This window comes from Sinohyriopsis cumingii, chromosome 1, assembly GCF_028554795.1.
Source record: "Sinohyriopsis cumingii isolate HCF-2022 chromosome 1, ASM2855479v2, whole genome shotgun sequence".
NCBI classification, from domain to species: Eukaryota; Metazoa; Mollusca; class Bivalvia; order Unionida; family Unionidae; genus Sinohyriopsis; species Sinohyriopsis cumingii.
The window spans coordinates 64,197,409-64,211,294 of record NC_142961.1 but is presented as its reverse complement, the minus strand read 5'-3'; the positions used below and the strand labels follow the sequence as shown (position 1 = coordinate 64,211,294).

At 33.2% G+C, this 13,886-nt stretch overlaps 1 protein-coding gene across 1 annotated transcript in view; it reads left to right on the top strand.

The window, feature by feature from the left end:
• Nucleotides 1-3,342: 3,342 nt before the first annotated feature.
• LOC149807001 (protein YIPF1-like) overlaps nucleotides 3,343-13,886 on the top strand; it is a 31,841-nt gene continuing 21,297 nt past the window's right edge. The window contains exons 1-4 of the mRNA XM_089960546.1: nucleotides 3,343-3,440; nucleotides 6,401-6,562; nucleotides 9,322-9,490; nucleotides 10,708-10,821. Of these exons, the coding sequence (XP_089816672.1) occupies nucleotides 3,411-3,440; nucleotides 6,401-6,562; nucleotides 9,322-9,490; nucleotides 10,708-10,821 (475 nt within the window). The 5' untranslated portion in view covers nucleotides 3,343-3,410. The remainder of the gene's footprint in view (nucleotides 3,441-6,400; nucleotides 6,563-9,321; nucleotides 9,491-10,707; nucleotides 10,822-13,886) is intronic.

Genomic DNA, 13,886 nt, shown 5'->3' with positions numbered 1-13,886 from the left:
ATATATATATATATATGGAGTGTGATGTGGGAGGATGAGTAGATGACAATGAGGGTTTTGGATAATGGATGCAGCCTCCAAATCAAATGGGTTGTGAAGTTCAAATGTCACATTTTCATTTGTAATAAATGGACTCGTGCTTGTAGACTGAACTCCATCTACACTGGCTTGATCATATTTGTTATGCTGTTTCAGAAGGAAGAGTAAATGAAAACAAACTTCTGAGTATAGTCTGTGGGATGGGGTAAAGAATAAAAAGTGCAGATATTTGTATTACTTCCATTACATACAAGGATATAAATGGACAGTCCTGATTTAAAGTAATTGGGCATGCCAGTGTCTCTTTGGTGACAAAGGTGACCAGTCTGTCTAATATGCCTAAGAGAGACCAGGGAGATCTATATCTACTATAACAAAGAGAGACCAGGGAGACATATCTACCATACCCATGTGAGGACAGGAAGACCCATATCTACCATTCAAAAGAGATGCCATGGAGACCTATATCTTCTATACCCAAGATAAGCCAGGGAAATCTATATCTACAATACCAAAGAGAGGCCAGGGAGACCTATATCTACCATATAAAAAGAGAGGCCAGGGAGAACTATACTATACCCAAGAGATGCCAGGGAAACCTCTATCTACCATACCCAAGAGATGCCAGGGAGACCTATATCTACTATACCAAAGGGAGGTCACAGAGACCTATATCTACCATTCCAAAGAGATGCCATAGAGACCTATATCTACCATACTAACAAGAGGCCAGGGAGACCTATATCTGCCATCTGAGTTAGGTCATCATCATCAGTTAAGACTAATCATTGGCACTGAAAAATACAAAGCTCTTGATCTGCTACCATATTAATGAAATTCTTCAGACTTATGCAGTATTGATATTCAATTTAAGTACAGTGCAATTGGACTCATGCAGGTTTGACATTCAGTTTGAGGACAGCACATTCAGACTTGCACAGAATCACTTTGAGTAGTCACTTGGAGTCATGCAATTTTGAAAAGGCCTTTCTAAATGAAGAATATGAAATAACCATTATAGGTGACTTCAATATTGATCTGTTGAAAATCCTCCTCAAAATTGGTGAAATTTCTTCCAGACATATATTTTATCCCAAATGATTTGATAAAAAAAGGAAAATGGAAATCAGTGCTTGAAACAATTCAAAAGAAGTCTGCATTGTTCAGGGGCAAAAATATGGAAATCACCCTTGTTTCATATTTGATCTGCTGATTCAGTTAAATCCTTTAAAAAAATGTACATGCAGTATTTCAAATATACATATTAACAAACAAACTGGAAAATACAAGTTTGATTTCTGGATTTATTACAGTGTTACTCTTCAAATTTATCAAGTTTGTGCTTCCTATTAGCTTATTTGTAAAAGTATGTAAAACAAAGTCTTGTATTTATAAATTTTGTGTGTAAAAATTCAGTTTTTGTACCTAATGTTGTTTTATGAAAAAGTATAGTATAGTACTTGTGTAAACTTTACTATATGCCACATTTATGCCGCATAGTCTAAAGGTATATCTAAGCAGAAGTGATCATCAACTGCTATGTATACATGAAAATGTTACTTAAATCTTTTTTAAAACATAGTTATTGGAGAGATGAAACGAAAATTTATATATTCAGTTAAATCTCCTACTTTGATAAATTTATTTTACTATGTATTTGTAAATATGCTTACTTAAATAGTAGTTTTCATGAGAGAGAAACATTTGCATGAAGATATATGTATATAAACCTTTTTTAGGGGGACTCAATGGAGATCACTTGTATTTTAACTACTTGAGTTACCCTTTATAAATAAAGACCTTATTATTATTATTATTATTATAGCCTTACTTACATTAAATTCCAGGTGTAAGGAAAATGGCATAAAAGTAAACACAGACAAAATAAAAGTATTAATGATTACTACCCAGCAATGCTGGACACCAAGCGAGGAAGCTGTTAGTACCATTTTTGTAAGTCTTTGGTATGACTCAGCCGGGGATTGAACACACGACGTCCCGCATCTGAGGCGGACACTCTAACCACTAGGCCACCAGAGCGGTAGAGCAAAATTGGAAAACAATGATTTGAATCTTAAGTTGAATGAAATCTATATATAAATGGTTACCAATTACAAACTCTGTGGGTTGATAGTTGACACAATCTGCAATGGAATGAACATATTCAAGTCATATGCCATAAAGTCAATTTGTGTCTTTGGTTTTTGAGCAAGATATGGCCATACCTATTAACCATACATATGTTAATATAATACAGAAGCTACAACCATACCTAGACTACTGTAATGTTATTTGAGGAAACACCTCTGTTCGGAATATTTTATATTAATCTGCTTGCAAAAAAGAGCTTGCAGACTCATCCTAGATAATGCCGAAAATATCCCAAATGCAATAAATGATGTTAAAATGTCAACAGTAAATGAATGAATATTTTTTTTATAGAAACTCTAAACTTATGCAAAGTTTCAAATAAAATGTGGCTTGTTATCAATGCTTTTTAAATTCTGACATGCACAACTAAGTTCTATGTATGTAAATGTGTATATGTAATAGAAAAAACTTTTATGGGTGAACTAAATCCAACAGGTAAAGTATGTTCTTTTTATGTAAATATGTATATAATAGATGGCCACAAGGAGGATTAGTTCAAATCAAATAATTGTTTTACCGTCTTTGAATAAAATTATTATTGTTATTGTTAATGTTCCACAAACAGTTATAACAAAATAAAAAATTAAACAAAATAAAATAAAATTCTGAACTAAACTAAATACAACAGGTATTGCAAGAATAGGTATTGAAATTAGAAAACCATGTAGAAAAGTATCGGACAGATGTAAATGATAATTCACAATTTTTTTTAAGTGATACACACACAAAAAAAATACAAGCAGAAATGTTTTTTGTTGCTGCATGCTAAAACCTGTAATCAGTTTCACTCTGATCAGTTCAAAATATAAGGAAAAATACTATCCACTCAACATTATTGGAGATGGACTATTATTATTATTATTATTATTATTATTTTTGTTTGCATCACTAGTAGCATGTCCTATAAATATTTCATTTTAGAAAATTAACTCCAAACAACAAACTAGAAACTAATGGAAATATATAGATATGTCATGAAAAACATATTGTTATTGTCCATTTCCTAAGATGCATCTATACTCATTTTAGCCATTGTTGATTTTTATCAACACAAACTTTAGCATCGAAACAAATCGTTTTTGTTCTCTTTGACTTCCAGGGCACATAGCTCTCCTTGGCGTTGCTTTGTGACAAAACAAACCCGATTTAGATGTGTGGTTTAGTATGTCGAACATTTTGGGACATCTCGGTAGTTTCCCTTAAACATTGTCAATACAGAAATGGATATAGCAATTGACGTGGACGATAGGGTAAGAAATTAAAAAAGCGCAAGCTATATGATTGCACTTTGAGTTGTCAATGATTTTCGTACTTTATACAGTTTAAGATAAACCACGAAAGCTATCGAAAATTTCTCAGTATCTCATTTATATGATACTTATTTTCTCGTTTACAATTTCTATAAAACGCAATCAACAGACTTAAGGCGATTGGGTCATTCCATACCAAATCAACCAAAATATATATTAAAAAAATATTCCCGGGTGACCGTCTCCGATTTCCACGAAATTTTGTCCAGGCGTGCATCATATATAAATGATGTCTGCAGGCAAAAATTAAGCAAAATAAATTGCAGTTACTTTTGAAGTAATGCCGACTGAATCACTGGGGCTCGTATCGTTGCTTACAATCGACCGGTCATACGTGTAGTATTATATAGTACATATATGACCGGTCGATTGTAAGCAACGATACGAGCCCCTGTGGACTGAATTGGGGAAGGGTTAGTCCTACAATGTAAGACCACATAAGTCTGACGTTTTATCAATAAAGTACGGCGAAATCTCTGACAACATGAAATCACCTTATCGGTTATATAAATGAACACATATAACCAATAAGGTGATTTCATGTTGTCAGAGATTTCGCCGTACTTTATTGATAAAACGTCAGACTCCTGTGGTAAGACATATCAGGTGTCGGGTGATGTGTCTTACGTTGTAGGACATGGGAAGGGTAGCATAGGTTTTTTTTAAGTTGCAAATTCATTGGCGTACAATGGATGGTTTACAATTTGCAGTGCTTTTTATTATACAAAATATCATCCATAAAAGGTCTGTTAACATGAAAATGCCATAATCACTCTCTGCTAAAGGAACTAAAGGCATGCTTAATTTCCTAATTGCCGGCATTGTTATTGATGAATAGTATTTTATAAAATTAGAAGTATTTCTGGATGGTGACATGGTACAGTGAACAGCACAAATTGTGATGTTTTGTGGAATTTAACAGCAGATAAGAAATTGATCACTGAATGATGTGGGGGGGGGGAATGAGGAAAGAAAATGATATTTATTAAGTAAATTACCAATAATTTAGGCGACAAAAATTGATATTCCTATTCTGCCCCTCCAATCTGGTGACAGTTGATTAATTTCAAGAGAAAAAAAATCTCCCCGTAATGTTGAATAATAAATATAAGCAAGATACAATATGATAAATACATAATACTGTACAATTTTTCATGTGCAGGTACAACAAAAGATAATGTTTAATTTCACAATTATTCTTTATCACATCAGGACCAGAGGTCTTTTTTTAAGCATTAACTAGATGAAAAGAAAAAAATCTAAATTATATGGTGCATAAAAATGTATTCATCGAATTTGGCATTGAGATTTCATACTCAGATGTATCTGTAAGAGCTTGGAACCATGTGGGTCGGCTTTGTTTGGTGTGTTATGGTACATGAAAACAGGTGGGTTATATAGTGTCAAAACAATTGAAGTAAAGTAGCTTGGTCCAATGATAGGATTCAAAACCACACCCTTTCTTACCAATGAACCACCTTGACTCCATGAAACTATGTAGAGAAAGTAAAATGTAGATTAATTGATAAGTTGCATTATCCATTATTTGCATGATTGGTGGAGGTGGAGGAGAAGCTGAAGCTTACATTTGTTTAATTTTAAAAATGTTACAAGTACATAATCAATGAACATGAGTATGCACAATTGACATGGGATCAATCCAGGACACCCACTACCTATGAGAATTTTCCAAGGAGATTACTGAATGATGCATTCTTAATTAGAAAATATGGATGGTGCATGACCTTCATGACAGACAATTTTTAGGTAATTAAAATCTCGCATAATAAGAAGCAAAATTCTTTAATGCTTGCTTTGGTGTTTAGATAGTTTGCTTTGCATGAGTGCTTGAAAAAAAATTTGTGACAGGTTGTTGAAAGTAGACCCTTTCTTCACTAATGAGATTGTTGTTTACTTTATAATGCACATTTTTTGTTTAGAGCAAGCTTTTTGCCTAGTGCTTATGTATTTTGTGTTTTGGTTAAAGACCAGCAATTATAACATTTATTGAAGTTGACAGAAAAATGAGAACAAAGTACTGTCTAGTGCAGAGTCTTAACATAGGATGTTTTTAGGTGCTTTATGGCACAGTAACCCAAGTAGGTTATTTAGTTTTGAGACAATTGGAGTAAAGTGCCTTACCCAACAACAAGCCACAGTAGCATACCCAGGTTAGTACAATGGTAACATGACATCCTATTGTAAGATTTATGCTTATTTCTAAATATTTGCATCAGAAAATATTAAAAAAATATTTTTCAGACCCTGCCTTTACTTCTTCATTTAATCCTTCCTTTAATCAGAAATGTTTTCCCCTTGTTTCTCATGGAATTTCACCCCATAATTTTCAGCTTTTGAATAGACCCTGCTGATCATGATTGGAGCTAATAATTCAGTCAGAACTTCAGATAATTACTTTAAAACTTTGAAATTTCAAACTTCAGTCACCAGCAGTAGCATCGTTATTCAAAGATGTGCTTAGTCAAGATGTAAAGCACTAATGATATATCTGCAGCTTTAAAAAAATAAAACAATGTAAACCTAAAGTAAAATGTTAAGTCCTCAGCACTCTGAGTAGTTGAAGTCTACATTTGTAATTTCTTGTCTGCATAAGGAATGATATGTTTCGGCTGCCAATAATGGTGTACCCTGCATTTTTGATGATATAGAATTAAGTATGTTTCACAAAGGCTAGAGTTTTGGAAATTTGAACTTTCAGATTTGAAGGTCATCTCATGCATTATCTTTACCTTTCATGACGAGTACTATATTACTGTGATAAAAGTTGTATCATGTGAGCTTAATATGTAGAATATATATAAATAGATTCCATTCATCTAGTGAAAGTGAGGAAGAAAATTGGAAAAATGTGTGGTTAATAATCATTATTTTTCTTGAAGTCATCCAAGAAGAAGTCTGACCTTGGATTCTATGAGGCAGATAATGATGAGACTATATTTGACAAGTCAAAGGTGCAGACACACACATTTACAAGTTTCCCAGAAGGTGCTGAATATGAGCCAGAAGATGATGAGGATGAGACAGAAGGAGATAAATCTCAAGTAAACATTTACTTACCTTGTCACATATACTCACAACATTGCAATAAAGTCTGGTGTTTTATTAAGTTTCTGTAAATCATGACAGAGTATTCATTTTAGAAACTGACAGACAGGAAAATCCACTCTTCACTGTATGAAGCTGAACATTAATAAAATTGACAAGTAACGTGTTCTTTTCCAAAATTGGTGACTTAACATATGCATAAAACTTTCTACTAGGTTGATGTACAGTTTTTGACAATATACTTGTGTTCTTGCATACAAATGAATATTTTCATCTTTTATGTTAATACTGGATATATTTCACTGTGTGGTATCAACAGTATGATATTTTAACCAGTGGCAAAGTAGAGTACAGTAGCACATAATAAAGGCATATTTTTTGGAAGTGAGAAGTTAGTACCCTTTGCAGAAATGAGTTTGCTTGATAAATTTTATGTTCATAAAATAACGTAGTTTTTTAACTTTGAGACACTTGTAGTTTAGGATGGGTGGTTGCTTAATTTTGGCAACCCTTATGGTTCAGTATATGCTTGGTGTGATTGAAATTTGATATTGGAACCCATGTGTCCAGCTTCTGGTCTTAATGATAAAGACTCAGTCTTATACAAATGTGTTTTTTACATCATTCACAAAATAATTCATCAAATAATTTTTTTTTAAAGAAACACCCCACAGAAATTGGATTTAAACTTGGGAGTAAACTATCACATTTATTAAATTTCTTGAGATCTGCCATAAATTTCACCCATCATATACCAGCCTACCAAATACACATTGGCAAATCCATAAATTGAAGTACCAGGAGAAATGTTATTTATTTGCAAAACCACAAAAATGGTGTCTACTATAATAAATGAATGCACAGGTAATACATGCAGTGAAATCTGTCTATTAGTAGCAGTAATAGGCTCATGCAAATGTTTATATCATTTAAAATTTGGCGAAACATATTTCCCTTTTTCACATGTCCAAATTATAGCCTTATATTTTAACGTGGAAATACAAGAGTTGCCATCATGCCATGCAGTACTTGATACATGTTCTTCAGTAATTGTTTTGGCATCACTAAAATGAACATTTTATAACCTAGAGCAATAAATTTTAACTGCCTTTGCTTTTAGGAATGGAAATTTCTTTCTGCTGAAGATATCTGAGTTGCCACCATTTGCTTTTCTCTGAAGTTTTGTCCCCTGTACTACCTTGTCAACAATGTCAAAACAAAGTTTCGTCTCACTTGACTTGCCGTTGCAGAAAATATTTAAATCAATTTCCACAATGGGGTTATTGCAACATCAGGTCATCTGAAACCAACCGCTCTTCTAGATAATTGGCATTTTTATGATAAATCGATCTATGAATATGATTCAAGTCCAGGTGAACTTCTGGGGCAAGGTTGGGATGGAAGGGTGAGTTTAATCTTAAATGCTTTTTTTTTTCAGAAACAAAATTGGTACATAAGAAAAAGAAAATATTCTTTTCTTGCATTAATTCTGGATAATTTTCTTTGTGTGATACAATAAAGGCCATGTGTTAAAAACACAGGTGGGAATTAAATAAAAGAAAGTTGAATTAACAAGATCAGTTAGTATTTGACAACATTTTCAATCATTTAATATATTAATTTTATGGTGTGCTCTTTGAAGCTTTCAAGTAAAAGATAATAATCCTAGATCTCCAGAATCACTCCATCTATAGCTTATAACAATCACTTTGACACTGAATATTCATCAACATAGAACTGTAACACACATAATATTCACTTTAACACTAAATATTCATCAATATAACACTGTAACACACATGACAATCACTTTGACACTGAATATTCACCAACACCAAACTGTCACACACATAACAATCACTTTGACACTGAATATTCACCAAGTTGACATCAAACTGTCACACACATAACAGTCACTTTGACACTGAATATTCACCAACATCAAACTATCACACACATAACAATCATATTGACACTGAATATTCACCAGCATAAAACTGTCACACACATAACAATCACTTTGACACTGAATATTCACCAACGTCAACACCGTAACATGCATAACAATCCTTTTAACAATGAATATTCATCAGCATAAAACTATAACATCCATTATCAATTTGACACTGACTATTCATCGACATAATACTGTAACATGCATAACAATCACTTTGACACCAATATTCATCAACATAACACTGTAACATGCATAGCAATCACTTTCACACCAAATATTCATCAACATAACACTGTAACATCATTTTTGCCTTTGTCCTTAAAGTGTTTCTGTTTAATAATTCAGGAATATCCCTAGCTCAGGAACTCGATCCACTTTCTTATATAAATCAGTGCAAAATCAAGAAAAACAATGGGCTGAATATCTATAAATATTGCTTTTGGGGCAAAACTAATGCTATATTCCATTTGGTGATATATGGGGTGCATTCAAAAATGAATTAATGTTTAACTGTCATTTATACTTGCAGATTGATACCAGTCTCTCTTAGGGAGATCCTGGTATATTGTGGAAAAACATTTGCCTATAAGTAGTTAGAGATTATACCATATGCTTTTGTTAATTTGTTCCATTTTTGTTGGAGCACTTTTGTTTTTACACTTTAAAAAATTATGGTTCCAATCAATTTTGAAGTACCTTGTATCCTAGATATTTGGTGTATCTTATCTTAGGCCAAGTTTGGTTTGATGTTGATATTGCTTTAATCAAATCCTTCATAATCATATACCTTCTTTGCAGTTATTACAGGAGGGTAAAAAGTCGCCGTCTTTTTGGACCTTTGAATACTACCAACAGTTCTTTGACGTGGACACAAATCAACTCTTGTACAGAATTGCTGGTTCCATGACACCAAGACCAAACAGCAAATATCTGAAGGGGTACATCAGGCCAAACCCTGATCTGTATGGTATGTGATAGTCATCTTGATGGTGCTCTGACTTCAGGGACTGATTTATTGAGTGTGTGCATTTCCATTATAGTTGTAGAGAATAAGCAGGATTCACTTGCAGTTAATGCAGATCAGTAGCATTTTTCCCACATTTTATTTCAGTGAGAATCCAAATACTTCAATATATTCTTTGATTTGTTTAAAAACATATCACAGCAAGCAAGTCAAGGGTTCCATAATGAAAATCAGTGAAGATTTACAATTTTTCTATAGTGATAAGATAGAATGACCTTTCTGATGGCAAAAATTAATATTTATGACAAATATGATCTTTTTACCTACATTTATCCTTTAGACGGAGAATAATTACTATAATTTCTCGATGACAATACCACTTTTATAGAATATTTACATTACAAGACCCTTCCGCTTATTACTACAAATCAAATATTGTACATATAGGATTTTCTGGTTATTCCAAAAATTGCACCCAGCCCTTTCATGTTAGCTTAGGGATGTAGAATAACTCTCATGCACTCTCTTGCATGTTGTAAGAATTGATTAGTGTTGGCAGGAGTCAAGGTGGCTGAGTGTTGAACATGCACACACAATTAAATACATATGCAGACTGTATTTACATATGAACGTATAAGAATTTGAAATAGGAATGAAATCAGTTGCTCAGTTTTCACCTTATATACTCCTGCAAGAGTCTGTTAAAATAATATCACAATATACCCAACATGACTGATCTTACTACTCAGTCTAATATTTCACAATACCTATTAACATCACCTAAGTCACCATGCTCAACTACCTGACTTTAACTAGCCAACCATAAATAACTCCAAACTTGAAAACATGTTTATTATAACAAACTTGACAACATCTATTTATAGTTACCATGCAATATACAGGCACTATTAATATCATAAAATAGAATCTGTACCTGTGTATAAAATTAAATATGTAATATCTTTTTTATAGATAGTCACAACAATTTACAGTCATGAACAAAAATTACAAAATGTATAGATGTACATAACAATTATTAACGTGCTGTCTTTACATGGAGGTGTCCTGGTGAGTACTTTTGATTAAATTTGCTCTATTTTTAAGCAATGTTTCTTTGTGCTCAGACTAATAATACAGCCTTTGCATATTATAGATGATGACTAGAGACAATATAATAATTTTTTAAGGCCAGTATATAAGAGTGTAATCTCTGTTGCCAGGCCCATTTTGGATTTGTTGTACGCTGGTATTCACGACAGCCATCACAGGGAATCTAGCAAACTACCTCCAGACTGCTGGCAAAGACTACAAGTGGAAATACAACTTTCATAAGGGTGAGTATCAGCATTAAAAATTCTGAGATTCATTTTGCAGAATGTTCAGACTTGTTGAAATTAATGTTACAGGGCTCAAAATACTCCAGGGCAATTTGAATTGTGCAAATACCATAATTTGTGACTGGGAATAATCAGCAGAGGTAATATTTTGCTAGTGCAATTTCTGAGTATCAGGTTTACAATTTAATCAAAGATAACCCCATCCCAGTGGCTCCCTAGATCCCTGTTATGTTCCATATAATCCTCCTGCAGTAAATGTATGATTCTAGTTTACCATTGACTTATTCCTATATTCAGTTATTTCACCATTACCATGCAAATATGTAAATGTGCCAAAATAAGAACTTAAAATGGGATCATTCCAGCAGTTGCACAATTTATGTAAGGCGAGGAAAATTTAGTGATTGTGGATTACTGATAATTTCATTAAAACGCTTAGTAATTTGCCAATGTACGTCAAAAATCAAAATAAGTTTGGGTGATCCAACATATTTTTTCAGTGGTGTATTAAATCACAAGTTTCGTATAACTTGTGTTTGCAACATTTATGCATTCTGGGCTCAGTTTATTCATATTTATTTATAATAATTATCCAAGTGATATTAGTTAGTCATGCTTACATGTAGTTTTCATTGATGTATTTGTATTATTCTGTTCAACTTCATTTTATTATGCATTTCTTATTGGTTGTCTCAGTAAAGTTAGTTCTCTAATTGAATAGTTTGTATATTTGTTACATGCCTGGGTTTTTTTTCTTAGTCATTTTGAAGACTTACAGGCATAAGAAATGTGAGTGCTCTAAAGCTGCTGAGGATGATTTTAAAATGTGCCTTGCCAGCACAAAATGTACATCATTACACCCATGCTTGTTTGTGCTTTGTGGGCAGAGGACATTTGGTCCCATACAGTAGAAAGTAGATGAAGGGTCGTGAAGAAAGGGAATGTGTGAAAGTGACTGCCAACCAACTGGTCCTGCCATCCAGACAGTCAGTGTATCAGCTGTATTGTTAATGCATTGTAAACATCCTCCACCAGGACATTTATTTCACTGAGGGAGTTTCTTCAACTCCTCCCCCTGCTCATTGTGGCAGCAAACCTGCTCTGCCTAAGCCACCTTTACTTGTGGCCCTACTAGCACAGTGGCAGCCTATCTTGGGTCATCTAGATGACCAGGTTATGATCTGTGATCAAAATCAAACACATACCACTACAGTGGCAAGACAGGGGGTAGCTAATGGCAAGAATATATTCAAAAGTCCCACTTCTGGAAGTCACGATTTGTACAGATGCCATTGGGTTGGGTTGTGGGGATGACACCTGCAACAGGACTATGCAGTTGGATGGTGCAGGAGAAAGCTCTTCTTATCAGTCCTTAGGAAATTATGGTCATTCTCCATACTTCATATGCATGGATGAAGCAGAGTCATGTATAAATGTGTACTATTTCATTCATAAAATTTCCAAGATTGCTGATCTGGAGGACTGTAGTAAACATCACATGATCCGTGGATGACATTTGTACTTTAGAAAGGTCAGACTCATAGTTTCTCATTGGTTCCAACTGGAACAGCTTGTTGACTGTAAATGTGTTATTTTGAAATATTTAGATGATTCTCTGGAAACCTGGAATCATATTCTAGAAATGATGTATTAGATATAGTGTTGTTTGCTTAATATATCTTTCTATATAAGCGATGTAGAATATGAAATCACTCATTCTTAAAGTCTATATCAGTCTTGAAAGAGTGTTGAAGAGATTTGTTAATTTACAACCATTCATTTGTATTACATTGTGTGGAACGTTTATTTTAACACACACTACAGTATATTGTAATGTTGTAAACATATTCCAAGACTTGGATATTTTTATATTTTTGGATTTACCATGAAACATTCAAGAACATTTAGGATTTACTATGAATTCACTTAAAGATATTTGGATTTAAAACTGTGACTTTTTCTGTACTGTTAATACATAAGTACATTATAGTTATCATAGGGAATACCTTTTAGGAAGTATTCAGGTTACATTGTATCTGTTGGAATTGATAGAACATTTTAGGAAATAGGAATTCTTACCATGCTGTAAGTTTGTTTAAATTTTTTTACCTTTTATTTTAGGGAAATAAATTAATACAGTTGATACAATTAATATTTTTAATTTTACAGAACTTGTTGATTGTTGCACTTTCTTGTTATGTAGTTTAAGCCCTTAGGTTCTAACAATATGTATTGACATAAGTAAGGATAGAGAGAAATGCTGAAAATTATAAGGTAATCAGATACTGTATTACTGAAAATGAGAGAAAGAAAAATAAATGATACTAGTATATGAAAATTTCACTAAATACATACTTCAAAAAATTCATCATTAAGGTGAAACTATTGTCAAAAATATAAGTCCTGATGATCAGGGATCTAAGTTTTAATTTACCACTCTTAAGTCACTGTGTTAATGCAGTGGTCATCAGAAGGTGATTGATGGTACAGTTTTATGGACATTGTTTTAAGAGAGAGATCATACACGTATTTTAATAACCAGTTAGCTTAGCGTTGTTGGCTACGTCAACTCTCTTTGATATTGACTATAATTGCTTGATGTTAACAGGTGTTTGATTTGTGCTCATGCAGGTGTTGTGTTATGTAACATTGAATCAACCACCAGTTCTTGTATACATAGGTTTATTCTTTTGTATCCTTTACTTGGGTATTTGCAGAGGTTATTCCATGAAATTAAAGTATCCATGAAAAATGTATTTTCTAACACAACCCCAGAATTTGAGTCCCATGAGAGGTCTTGAGTTGGTGATCTGCTCAGTATAGACAAACATACCTTAAAGAATTGTTGCATCGCCAATGTTACTGAAGCAAAACAGATCTTTAGAATTCCATCATGCCTAGTTTTAGTCAGAGACATCCTGCAGGACAAGGAATTATGCACTTAAGTTGTGGAGAGGTTATCAACAGTTGGACAAATGTCCACTTTGAATGTATATGATGGGAAATGGCACATTTTCAATGATTTGTGTCATGTTAAAATCACACCACTCTTGGCCTCCACC